Raw genomic sequence first — 14,236 nt, 5'->3', positions numbered from 1 at the left:
ATATAAGAAAATGTTTTTAAAAAAATTATTTTATATTCAAAAATATTTATATTTATTCAAATTTGATTTAAACTGCAAGTGAAGTCTGAAAATATTTTCAACTGTCTACAACATTTGGCTATTTTCATTAGTACAATAGATTTTGAATGGAATGGCAAGGTGCATGCTGGACCTCCTCCCTACTGAAATGCCTCTTAGCTGGGATCTTCCATCTGGGATATCCTTTGTTCTGGCAATCAGATCCCAGCAGTCAGACTACAGACCCTGGAGAGATGAAAAATGTCTTGGACAGAAACACCCTTTGAAAAAATAGGGCTACATTCACACATTCATTAGTTTTTCGGGACCCTATATGATGCCTGCAATCTCAAAAATAATCTGTATTGCATCTGTATTGCATCAGTAATCCATATTTTATTGTGGATCAACAAAAAAGGAAGGTTAAATAAGTGTCAATGGTTTAAAATGATTACTTTTCCATATTTTCTACGGATTTGCAGATGTTACGGATGTTTCACTTGTAAAAATTACAGATCCGCAAAATTACCAGAGATTCCTATAGACTTCTATGGAACCATCTATGTTGAAATTATGGTCTGTACTAAAGCTTGTCAGCTATTTTTGCCGATCCGTAAAACACGGATTATGGATCACAGTGGGAAAAGCCCAGTTGAAATCAATGGGCCCTAAATTTGTCCGTAATTGCGACTACACAATTATGGACAAAACTACGGAACATGTAAATGTAGACTTACTTTAAAGAACTGTTTCATACACGCACAATCTGGGATTTTTTAATGCTCATTTATTAGATTTTTATATGATAACCGTCACTACGCTACCAGTATGTTCATGGTCAGCCATAACATGAGAAACTAATATTGTGTGGGTTCCAGTAGTGCCAGCAAAACAGTTCGGCCCCATCAATGTATAGATTCTACAGGACCTCTGATGTTGTTCTGTGGGATCTTTAAGGCCCCCTTCACACGACTAGGGTTGATTAAACCTCGGGAAATCCTAGGTTCGATCGAACTGGATCATTCACGAACCTGCCGCATTTGATTGCTGATGCCTTCCCGGTCCATAGGGAAGGAGGAGAGTGCCCGGGTACTGCCTTGAATTCCGGGATTCAGCCTAGGTAATAGGTAATAGGAATTCCAGGCGGTACCCGGGCTGTCTCCTCCTTCCCCACAGACCGGAAAGGCTTCAGCAATCAAATGCGGCAGGTTCGTGAATGTTCAAGTTCGATCGAACCTAGGATTTCCCGAGGTTCGATCAACACTACACACGACCAGAACATTTGTCCAGATTTCTTATTGGTCGGATTTCCAAACCCATAGAGGTATATTTGTCACAGACACCCTTCAGGATTATTTCGGAAGGGTGTCCATTCCGCAACATAGGTCAGGATTTTATAGATCCTGTCCTACTTAAGGTCCAGAATGTTGAGGTAAGGAGAGGATCTGCGTGGGAGCCATGTGTCAGGTGAGTTGTTACTTTTTTTTTTTTTGTGGGTCCAGAAATCATTCTTGATTTCCTGATAAGAAATCCAGAAACTTTCCAGTCATCTGAAGGGGGCCTAACAAAGCTATTAAAGGCAAGTCTTGTAGTTTGCTAGGTAGAGCCTACATGGACTGGGCAGGGATCAGCATAGCGTAGCACAGGTATCGGAGCCTTGAGTGGCCATGACCCTGTTGAGTACCCTTGGCCTGTGTCTTTCTTTGGACCACCTTTGCTAGCTACTAAGCACTAAATACTAGGTACACCCCACAGACTTTTTTCCTATGCATCCCACCCCTTGACAGGTGTCATTGTCACATCACTGATCAGTGGTTTTACTGTTATGGTTGATCTGTGTATATCCTGTCGATAAACTATTCTGATGACTTTTGCAAAATTATTTGTGTATCAGAATAAATGTTCATATAATAAACCACACAAGAAACAATTACACTTGCCATAAATCCAGAATTCTCATTATTCAGCATTGCTTGTGAGTTTGTACATCATGTTACTATTCTCCGCAGTATACTATCACTTCTGTTAGTCACTTCTATGTCAAGTCCATTATACTCACTTGACTTAGCAAGCTATATTTTGGGAAATCATCCATCTCCAGAAATCCCTCTAATCATCTTTGGATTTCTATTAAACCTCCATTAAGTAGAGCTCCATGGAAACACCACAGTGCCACCCTCCTGTGCGGCTGACATACATCTCTTTGTAATATGTAGATAGGAACATTTGTCCTGCCATCATTAAATGGCATTTTTTATTAATATCCTACAAAATGCTAGCAAAACATGCAGTGTCTGTCGGCCAGGGCTGTTCATTAAGTAATGATGTGATGGAAAATGTCACCCGACCGGTGTGAATAAAGCTCTCGCCGCCACTATTCCCGATTCAGCTCAGATCATATCTGATTCAAGACAGGAAATTTGGCAGCAATTATTTAACTTATGAAAGATAAGTTCATATCTTCAGTTAAACAGTCTAAATGTAAAAAGAATAGATACTAGTGCTCAGCATTTTAATTGCCAGACTCAGTGCCGGAATGTGAGGCCGGGATTCTTTTCTTCCCATTAACTGGTGTAGAATTAAAGGAACAATGTAGTAAAAACTGATAAACTGTATTAGGCCTGGTGCTGGAATTAAAGGAACATTGCATGGCTTTTGGTATTGGTATCTTCACACAATGCAATTTTCCTTTTAAAGAATGGCTGCTGCTTTTAATGAAAACAGTGGCCGTTCTTTTCGGCCTGGGCGGCATTGCGTTGGAATCAATACAATGCTGCCCGTTCCATGCACACGCCGCACCCACAACAGCTGTTGTTCGGTGTGGCCGTGCAAAAGAATGAGCATGTCAATTAATAACAGCTGCTGTTCGTGGAACAACAGCCGTTATTAATCTTCCATGTTCACACACAGATGTTCACCCGTGATCAATGCTTAATAGATTTCCAGACACGATCTGAATGGGCCATATGGAAATAAATGTTTCTGCAGCTGTCAGAGCTCTGTGATCGGCCAGTATAAGGGTGGGTTCACACTACGGAATCCGCGCGTATAAATTTCGGTGTATTCTGTCGTTCGTACCCATTCGCGGCGGTGTACCTTTCTGCCCGTACCATAGACACCATTCTATGGCCGGAGCGGATTCTGCCTTCCGCCGAAAGAACTGACGTGTCAATCCTTTCGGCGGACAGCGGAATATGGCCGGCCATAGAATGATGTCTATGGAGCCAGTGGAGAGGCGTGCCGCTGCGAACAAACAACGGAATTCGACGGAACTTATCTGTAAGGATTCCGCAGTGTGACCCACCCTAACTGTTATACTGTGTGTGAACATTGTGTCATTCTTCGCCCCCTCAAGCCCTGTTCTAAGCATAGCAGTGTAGAAGTTTGGTCTGGTGTCCTCTTTCAGGCTGTGTTCACACACAGTATAACAATGGGCTATCAACAGCCATTGTTATACTGGCCTGTACGGCCCATGCGGGGTGTGTCTGGAAATCAGTTAATGAACAGGCTGCATCCATGTGTTCATGGAAGATTAATACCGGCTGTTGTCGGTGCGACGTGTGCATGGAACGGATGGAATTGCATTTATCTCAATGCAATGCTGCCCAGGCTGAAAAGAATGGGCACTATTTTCATCTAAAACAGTGGCCGTTCTTTTCAAAAATAGTACATTGTGTGAACATAGCCTTTAAGCATACCTGTCCTTTTAAAAAAAATCTTTTGAAATGTCCTACTGATATGTCAAAAGTTTTCATCAGATACATCTGAGTGTTTAGACCCCAACCAATCATGAAAATGAGAGGGGAGAGCAACTCATGACTGCCACCTTCTCTCCTCGCTTTGTCTATTTGGACAGCCATCATTTATTTGGACGGACGTAATTTTCCAACCTAAATAACAGCCATTATTTGGAAGCAAAATGATGTGGCAAAATGATGTGACTGTGGGGGAAAAAAAGGCCCTCAAAAGGCCAAAAATAGACGTTGTGTGGTTATGGCCCAAAACTGTACTTACGGTCTTAACACTCAGGCACAGATGATCACATTTTTTGCTGCTTGGCTAAACCCCAACTAACAGTGCAGGACCAGCACCAAGAAGGAAGGTAACATCCCGGGCGCTATAGGGCACTATCAGCAGGTTAGATTTGTCTAACCTTCTTATAGTTCCCCTTTAAACAATATAATCACTTTATGGTTCTGGTCTTTATGGATACAAAGATATCACAAATATAAATAGAACTTAATTTTGCATATAAAATTTCATTTTGTAATTTTTTGTTGTGTGGCTGGAAATGTTTGCATTTGTATAGCTGACCTATGACAAAGCTGCATCTATGTTTAACTGAATCATTTTATTCCATTAAATCTAATCTATAAAGTTGACCCACATATCTTCATATTGCATGCTCTGCCAATCTGGCTTTTATTATTCAATCTCTACCAATATACACAGTGTAATAATGGTTTTTCTTTTTGTTTTTGGGCAGGTGTAAGCAATGCTCAAGCTCGACAACCAGGGAAATCTCCAGGTTTTAGTATTAATTGGATTATGGGAAACTCTGATCTAGAACTTATCAATGCAACAACAGGGAAAAGAAGCTGCGGCGGTCCATCCAGACTCTGCAAACACTTACTATATGTTCGGTGGTCGAGGTTATATGAAAAGGTATGGCATCTGTTCCCAATTCATTTCCAGTCAAAACTAATTAAAAATGTATTATACATTGCCCCAAAGGTTCTTTTACACGGACGTTATTGGCCGTACCTCTCTCTGTAAACAGGAAGTGTGCAGCTCATAACAATAAAAGTAAATGGCCGCTTGAACAATTCAGCAATTGATTGATCATGCCTTGTAAAGGCAATGCAAACAAGCAAACGATCTCACTGATCAGCACCCGTTTGTGGCCAAAGATCGATACATGTGAAAGGACCTCAAATCATTGTAAGGCCATGTTCACACAATGTAAGTCGTGTATTAATCATGGCCGTTGTTGCCGCTGTGCAACAATGTCCGTAATTAGTACACAACTTACATGCACTGCATTCTAAGGGAATCCCGGACGGAGTGTATACACATAGTAGACAGAACGGCCTGTGTTTCATGATGTGTGAACATGGCCTAAGGCTATGTTCACACACCATCAAAATGATGGCCATTTTTACTGGATGGACAGCAAATAACGGCTGTAATTTTATGTCAACGGCAGCTATTTCTGTACGTATTATATAATTGTAAACAGGCTGTCATTTATAAGGCTATGTTCCCACAACATCTTTTTAGGTGAAATAAACAGCCACTTTTTATAATCACAAACATCAGATACATCGTATTTCTGTCAGTATTTTGATCAGTATTTGTAGCCAAAATCAAGAGTTGAACTGGCAGAGCAAAATTATAATGGAAAGATTTGCCCAGTTTGGTTATGTTCACACATAGTATTTCTGTTTTGTCTTTTGGTCAGTCTTTCTTCAACCGAAATCAGTAGTGGAACCGAGAGGGCAAAATTATAATGGAAAAATATGCATAGTCTCTGTGTTTTCAACCCACTCCTGGTTTTGGTTAAAAAAATATGACCACAAGACTAACAGAAATACTATGGGTGAACATAATCTTATACTGAAAAATGGCAGGTTTTAGGCCAAGTTCACACACAGTATTTTTGCGCAGTATTTTGGTCAGTAGTTTGCAACCAAAACCATTAGTGAATTGAGAACACAGAAAGGCTATGTTCATACACTGCTGAAATTGAGTTACAGTTATTTTAAAACAGCGGCCGTTATTTGTCGTTTCAATCCACTTCTGGTTTTGGTTGCAAAATACTGGCAAAAATACTGTGTGAGCACATAGCCTTAATTTGCGGCTATATTTTTCAGTTTTTTGCTTTCATCCAGTGATTTTTCTTTTCAAGGGGCAATTAATTTTTTCAATTGATCTGTTAGAAATGTGGCAGTTTTTTTTAACATTTTGGGGGACATTTACGAAGCGTCCGCCCGATGGGCGAGCTGTGGGAGATTGAGGGGGCGTGAAAAGGCGGGGAGGAGGCGTGGCCTCCTCCCGTTCCTCATTTATTATGATTTACGCCTGCTCACAGGTGTAAATCATGATCAAAATCTACACTTGCTGGAAGCAAGTGTAGATTTTGTGCACCGGGCGCAGGTTTGGGCGCCGGGCCGGCTGGATTCACTAAGAGGCGTGAAAAGGGGGTGGGGCCTAATATAAGATCGGCGTACTTGTATGCTGGTCTTCATAAATCCCCCTATATGTCCATCAAAATAAAACCATGTGTCATCAGATGAAAAAAAGGGTGTTTTTTTCATAAAAACAGGTTGTAAATAATGAGCCTGTACATTATTTTTATACCCTTACTTAATCAAGTAAGGGTATAAAAATAATGTACAGGCTCATTATTTACAACCTGTTTTTATGAAAAAAACACCCTTTTTTCTTTATCACATCACTTAGAGATTATTGCGACTACCTCGTTTGTCTGAAATCTCCCCTTTCAGATGAATGAATCCAATTTTCAGTAACAGAAACTAATATGACAGGTATAATTTTGCTAAAATGATTATATTATTTTATAGTACTATAGCATATTCTTATGCCTAATATAATTTACAAGTAATATATAATAAACAAAGGTATATAAAAAAAACTACAGAGCTGCACACTTTCAGAAAAAGAGGCCTTGCCCATATGAGCTTACAATCTATGGGGAATATAAGGAAGGGTTCTAACGCTCCAGTATTTATAAAAATCTGCCATAAACTATTTGTTTTGTTTAACGGTTTTATTATTTAAAAGGATTTGCGGGATTTTATGGACTGTAAAAAACATTATGCTGCATGATTACCCTTGTTAGCTGCATGAGTGACATGCCTAGTATTCCGAGCACAAAGATGGAATTTGCTGGGTGATATATTTGCTGGTAATCATATAAAGAGGTTTTTGCCTGAGGTAATATGGATCAGTGAAGACCTAAAAAATAGCATTCCGGGACTGTTTCTGGTAATGTGTGTTTTTCTGCCTTGTATATAATCCAGTTATTATTTGTGTGGTTTAGATATGTAAAATAAACAACCTGGTGGCTGAAGAATCCAGTTTCTTACCAGATTTAGTGTTACTATACTCTATTCTATTTGATCCCTGTGGTATTCACATAGAAAATACAGACATGGAGAGAAGGAGCTACTGCACCTCACACCTATGGCTGACACTAATGCCTCTCAGCTACATTTAAAAACCAACGCCAGAATGTTGGTCAATTTGATCAAACCATATTGCCTCATGTACCACGTGCAGGTCTCCTGGCTCACATGAGTCCCTACACTAAATCAACACTGTGTTGGTCAGCAACCGCTAACCCCGCAAAGAGAGCGCAAGCAGGGAAGGGAGGCCACGGAATGACCCTGCAACCCCACTGTCACAGGACCAAACACCAAGGCCCCCCCCCCCCAAACCCAGCAGGTGCCTCCGGCGGAGAAAGCGGCCACCAAGCAACACAAGTGTGAACAAGATCTTACCACTCACCACTGCACCGGAGGTAGTATGGGAGAAATGGGAGGTACTTACCATGTGTGCACAGGTGCTTCCTGCTAATTGGGGTCACATGGGTCTTACCAGGAGGAGTGCTAGCCACTCAGAAAAGTAAAAAACGGACATGGAGAGAATGAGCTGCTGCACCTCACACCTATGGCTGACACTAATATATAAAGAAAAATAAATGCAGCTTATTAAAGGGACAAAATGGAAAGCATCACTCACCTCCGCCATCTCCCACAACCACCATTCCGATGTGCACCAGGTATACTGATGTCCACTTCCTGATCCCCACTAGACACGCAGGAAATGCCCGTTTTGCCAGTTTCTTGTAGTGTGTCACCAGTCTGGGCAGTGAAAGGGCATTTCCTTCTATTTCCCATGTGTTGAGATGAAACCAAGAAGTGGAGATCACTGGGGACCCGTTGAGTATTGGAATATTGTTCTCCAATTTTGTTATAAGTAGAGATGAGCAAACCTAGAGCATGTTCAGGTTCGTTTTAACCAAAACTCTCTGTGGTCTAGTAATTTGAATGTATCCTATGTATTAAAACAGTTCCCTTATAACTAGACATGACTGAACCTCAAGCATGTTCAGGTTTATTCGAACCTGAACTTTCGGCGTTTGATTACTGGTGGGTGAAGACGTTGGATGCAGCCCTAAGGTGGCCTGGAAAAAATGGATAAAGATATAGGCTGTATTGATGTTTTCCAGGACGCCCCAGGACCGCATCCAACTTCAGCCACTGGTAATCAAATGCCAAGAGTTCAGGTTCGGATGAACCGTAACGTGCTCAAGGTTCATTCATCTTTAGTTATAAGGGAACTGTTCTAGTACAAAGGATACATTAGAATTACTAGACCACTAGATAAAACTTGGCTGCACATATGGAAAGAGGTTCTTATTGCCACCCCCTTACTCTATGGGTGATTCTCTGCTTAGATGCCCACATTCGATATATACCTGTATAAAACTTGTCGTTGTCTTCTTTCAGCTCTAAAATTGCAGTGTCACCTAGACGGGGTTTTACAGCAGTTGGGCCCCCTCTCCCAAAAAAGAGATGACCCAACTGCCATGAAGCCCTGCCTAGGTGGCACTGTTCACTGATGAAAAAAAGCGATTTTAGAGCAGAAAGAAGAAAAAAGTTTTTAATATTTACGTTTTTTATTTTTCAAAAAACAAACATTTACCGACAAAGCAAGACACGGACCTTGAGAAGTCCCAAAATACAACAACACAGAAGTAGAAAACAGGGCAAATATGTATTACAGTGCGACAGTGCAAACCAAGGTGAAGTAGTTGGTCCAAGCAGTAACGAAGGTGCCCAACTTGGGCAGTGGTGAACAAAAACCAGGGAAATGAAAAAGCACCTAACACAAGTGGGGATGGGACCTGTGGGTCATGAAGGTGCCCGGGAAACTACACAACAATGAAATAGAATCTACTTAGTGCCATAAACACTACAGACATAGACAAGGGGATACATACGACACAACCAAGGGGCGGAGAGGAGTGGAGGAGTCCATGAACATGTTTGGTCGATTGAAAGGTTACTGAAACAAAGGACTACCAACCAAGGCAACCCCACCAGATATGTTTCATATTGCCACCTGCATTCCCACACCGCCAACACTCATCGGGGACCGTCAGGTACCACTTGTGTAGTGCCTCCGGGACCCTATACCATTGAGAGATTATTTTGTAACTGGTTTCTTGGGCTTTACACGCTATCACAGCCTTGTGGGAGAGGAAGAAGGCCTTCTGCCACTGTTTCGGGGAGAATTGTTTCCCCAGCTCCTCCTCCTATGCAGAGCAATAAGAGGGCAGCTGTTGGGAGCAAGGAGATAGTAACATGCGGTAAATAAGAGAAATAGCGTGAGAGTGACATGCAGGTGCCACACAGAGTCGTTCAAAATCGAATAAAGTTATGTGTAACTTATGGGTTTGGGAGAGGGAACAGTAAAAATGCTGTAGTTGCATGTACTCAAAGGGATGTCTGGCCGTGTATAAGGTGGGGTCAAGAATAGAAGACAAGGGTAACAGGGCCCCTGAAGAAAAAAGTTTTATACAGGTATACATCGAATGTGCAACATCTAAACATATAAGGTGCCCATACACCTTCAACAGCTGTCGGCTGAACATCAATTTGCCCAATATCTATCACTCCTGTTGACCATTCACACATGAACATTGGACTCATTTGCACATCTGTTTTATTGGTGTCTTATCTCTCTGAAAATAAATGATGGAGGGAGTTGAAATCCAACATGACCAATTCTTCGTTCCCACAACATGACTGTCGGAGGGGGAGGGAATCAGGAGGCCACTGTATACATTGGACAATGGTTAATCCCACTGAAATCTGTGGGGAAGATTTATCAAAGTGGTATAAAGTAAAAATGTCTTAGTTGCCCCTAGCAACCAATCAGATTCCACCTTTCATTTTTCACAGAATCTGTGAGGAATGAAAGGGAGAATCTGATTGGTTGCTAGGGGCAACTGAGCCAGTTCTACCTTACACCAGTTTGATAAATCTCCCCCTGTGTGTTTAGTCAGCTTTTCAACAATTTGTGTGATGGTTCTTAGTTGTAATACAATATTATATCATGTCACAAGTCTGAACTAGCCATTACACGGCCTTTTCGCATTCTCATTGTGATTAACGCGCTTCAGATATCAGAAATGTAGCGTTCGATATTTATACCACACTCGTAATAACAGTAATCTCAGTCAGTTTCCTGCCGTTCTCTACACTCTCAGGTACTTATCACAGGCAGAGATAAATAACCAACAAACGCGTTTTACATAGTCCGTTAACTACAAGCGTCTCTCCGACCACATCTAACAATCCTATTCTCCAATATTTATGTGTGTTTTAAGGTTGGCAATTAGAAAGCAGTCAGTGAATGGAGCTAATTGAATTCCTAAATAAAAGCTTTCTCCATTACTCACCACGACTTACGTTAATGCTCCCGATATTGACAAAATAATTCATTTTACTTAAGCTGCAAAAGATCTATTGACACTTGAGATTCTCTCCCTTGTTACTTCATATAATATATCATTTGAAGTACGAGTCAATTAAATTCTCCGATAGATAAGATTTCAACAAAACACCAGGGAAATGTAACCCTTCTATTGCCGGCAGTGAAGAAGCCTACACAATAGGACGGTGTTTTATTGCTTCACCGTTTTTTTTTTTTGTCACTGTGATTTTTAATAAGAAGTCACATTTTACGAGACCTTTTGGGGATTCTCCGAACTGTCAAGACTTTTCCTCTTCCTTGGCGATATTAGTCACGGGAATGTCCTGTGTACCGAGCTTCACCGTAATTTTTATTTTGCCGCTAAGGACAGAATTCATAAAGCCACAATCCCCTGTACTACTCTCTTCCAACAATTTAAGACATTTGTCAGCCAGCAACACACAATCCCCCCACAGTACGAAGGATCAAGACCTAATGAAGTTTGGCTTATGAACCTTTTAGCAGCTGCGTTCTGCCCGGAGATGTGTGTTTGCTCTATCCCCTTTAAAGGTCTCAATATTTCTCAGGTGAAGAGCAGTGGGGCTTCATAGCTTTAGAAAAAAAATATAAAAAAAAAAAAAAATCTTGGTTTATGAAACAAAACATATATGGGTATAAACATGAAAAGCTGCCTAGGTGTAGATTGTTTCTACTTCTCTAAGATAACAGACGTGGCACTCACCATGTAGCAAATAATCTTTAAACTTTATTTCATCACCAGCACAGGTAACATGAAGTGGCCTGCAGGGCTGCGAGAAAGCACGTGATGTGCGAAACAGCTGTCGCCTATATTGTTCTATCCACTTCATGTTACCTGTGCTGGTGATGAAATAAAGTTTAAAGATTATTTGCTACATGGTGAGTGCCACGTCTGTTATCTTAGAGAAGTTGATTCTATATGGGACTATGCAAGTTGAGCACCACCAGTAGTACAAGTCCGGGGGCAGTGATTGTTCACATAACAAGACAGTGCCTGAATGCGGTTGTGGGGTTAAGTGCCGAGTTATTTCTTGTTGGAATTGTAGAGTGTTTCTATTGGAGATCATTTCTTTATGCACAAGGTAAACTGTTTGAAACTAGGTTCAGATGTATTCAAATAAAAGGAATGTACGGCCATAACATTTTTGGAGCCGTTGTTTTGAAGTTTCAAATATCGTCTGTTGTTTAACATACTTTGGCGGCCTTCATTGCAATGGCGACCATTGGTTCATTATCTAAGTTTAGAGTAAATGTTGGCCACTTTCAAACCCCTTTTGGCATGGCAACGGATGCTGTTAACCTGCCAGCAACCTGGCTGCAATTAGGACATTCCTGCAACCAAAACATCTGTATCGGCTGCAGGAAAGTTTTTTTTTTTTCAACATTGATTTGCGGGTATAATCCGATATGCCTGCAAATCAATTAGCCATTCACTTTAATGTAATGTGCGCCTGCCACCGCATATTTTATTGTGTGAACAGCTATTATTTCCGGACACTGACCGATGGACAGTGTCCGGTAATAATAGGCAGGTACATTATTTTAACGCCCATTCTAAAGAACGGGCGTTAACATAACTATTTGTGAACACTTTAATGCTATGCCGCTCTTGCAGTAAAGAACGGACGCTGATTTCATTGCAATCAGCGTCCGCTCTTTACTCAAAAATTCTGCAGTGTGAACACAGCCTTTGGGTGTAGCTATTTTTGAAGGTCCATCGAATTTTGTTAAAAAGACTGTAAAATAATGGCCAAAAAGAAAAAAAAAATCTGTGTGTAGCCAACATAGATTAAAAGGCGTCATTGCTGAAAAGAATAAAGGACATGGACATTATTTGACAGCCGCGTCAAAAGACGTCCGTTTTTCAATACACTATGGCCCAGATTTATCAAAGGGTGTAAAGTATACACCGCAACCAGCAACCAATCACAGCTCCTCTTTCATTTAACCAGACTTTAAAGCTGAGCTGTGATTGGTTGCTGTGGACAGTTTACACTGGTGTATATTTTACACCCTTTGATAAATCTTCCCCTATGTGTATTGGATGACTGTCATTTCATTGATTTTTATGCAGACAATTATAATTCGGTAATAACGGACGTTATTTAAAAAAAAAGTTTTGACTGGCTTTTCTTATTTTTTTTACACAGTTGGAACATGGCCAACGAGAAAAAAATTGGCATTTCTTTTTAAAACAGGTCATAAATAATGAGATGGGGAAAAAAATGACACGTTTCACCATAAATTCAATATTAACCAGCTTTATTTTCTTCTTTAACCCCACAGCTGAGTTCACGGACCCCAAGTCAAGAAGAAATGCCTTCAGCGTACTGTGAAGCCAAGATGGTGAACCCAACATATCAATGCGTGAAGCAACAGCTCTTTAAAGCCATTCAGAAATCAGGCCTTGGCACGTGGGTGAAGAAACCTCCTGAGCAAGATCAATTTTTACTAACTCTGTAAATTCGGGCTAGGTCTTTATCATTTTACCTTGATTCTTCTGGAACAATACAAATTGGCAGAATTTTTATGCCTCTCCTGCAAACTTTGTTATCAATATACATAATTAGATTATTTTTGTAATGCAGTTAATACATAATATCAATGGACGACATGCTTTATGTGTTAGAGGATAGCAGGGACAAAAATTGCGCCAGGCTTCTATTTCGTCCATCTTCGAGGTGGTGGAAGTTGCGAACAGGACTGGATCTACACGTTCAGTATCCATTGGTGATGAAACTAAATGGCATTGAGTATAATGGGTGATAATGTCTCCAGAATGTTAATAAATATGCATCAAATATTTTCCATCTGAGGTCACATTTACGATAGGAGCATTAATGATGTTTGTGTAGATGAGGCACCTTTCCCTTCAGATGTTTGTATCTCTACATACTATATGGCCAAATGTAAGTCCATCTCTGTCCCTCAGCACAAATACAAGGTCTTCAAAAACTAATTTTATACTAGTACTGGGCAACTCTTGAAAAAAATTATAATTTTTGATATTTATTATACCAAAATGTCCCTACGTTTTTTTCTCTGATTGTTAAGAGGAAGTTAAAAGGGGTTATTCCAAGATCTAGTGATCAGAAGGGACTGAGTGGAGTGCCGGCCCACTACCGTACCACTCGTTTGGGGACATTCGTCCTCTGATCTCAAGATCGGTGGGGGTCCTAGTGGTTGGAGCCCCATTGATCTACTAATTTGCCCCTATTTTGTGGATCTTGGAATAACCCTTTAAGAGTACACAGCAAAGCAGGTAGACAGTCATAAAGAGGATGTATTTTCTACTATGTAGTCAAGGTCCTACTTCTAACCGATAGCCAACAAATTATGACAGTGTGTGTGTGTGTGTGTGTGTGTGTGTGTGTACACATTCAGCATATAGACTATGAATAATGGGGGAGATTTATCAAACATGGTGTAAAGTGAAACTGGCTCAGGTGCCCCTAGCAACCAATCAGATTCCACCTTTCATTTTTCAAAGAGTCTGTGAGGAATAAAAGATGGAATCTGATTGGTTGCTAGAGGCAACTGAGCCAGTTTCATTTTACACCATGTTTGATAAATCTCCCCTAATGAGCATATGTGTCTTGACTATTATGGGCTGGTGTATGCTGACAGAGTCTCCTTTAAGCATATGTTCAGATACTTTCCTTTTTATCAGTAA

At 40.6% G+C, this 14,236-nt stretch overlaps 1 protein-coding gene across 4 annotated transcripts in view; it reads left to right on the top strand.

Annotated features, from left to right (window-relative positions):
* The window catches only part of ADARB2 (adenosine deaminase RNA specific B2 (inactive)), a 471,923-nt gene extending 457,939 nt beyond the window's left edge, over nt 1-13,984 (top strand). For 3 of the 4 annotated variants that reach the window (XM_069958929.1, XM_069958928.1, XM_069958930.1), the window contains 2 exons: nt 4,505-4,683; nt 12,850-13,984. In XM_069958929.1, the coding sequence (XP_069815030.1) occupies nt 4,505-4,683; nt 12,850-13,026 (356 nt within the window). In that variant the 3' untranslated portion in view covers nt 13,027-13,984. Of the gene's footprint in view, nt 1-4,504; nt 4,684-12,849 lie in introns of those variants that run through there. The other variant, XM_069958931.1, reaches the window with a different exon arrangement.
* Nucleotides 13,985-14,236: the final 252 nt, after the last annotated feature.

Source organism: Dendropsophus ebraccatus, chromosome 2 (genome assembly GCF_027789765.1).
Source record: "Dendropsophus ebraccatus isolate aDenEbr1 chromosome 2, aDenEbr1.pat, whole genome shotgun sequence".
Lineage (NCBI taxonomy): Eukaryota > Metazoa > Chordata > Amphibia > Anura > Hylidae > Dendropsophus > Dendropsophus ebraccatus.
The sequence above is the reverse complement of the archived record's forward strand: the minus strand, read 5'-3'. Positions and strand labels throughout refer to the sequence as shown.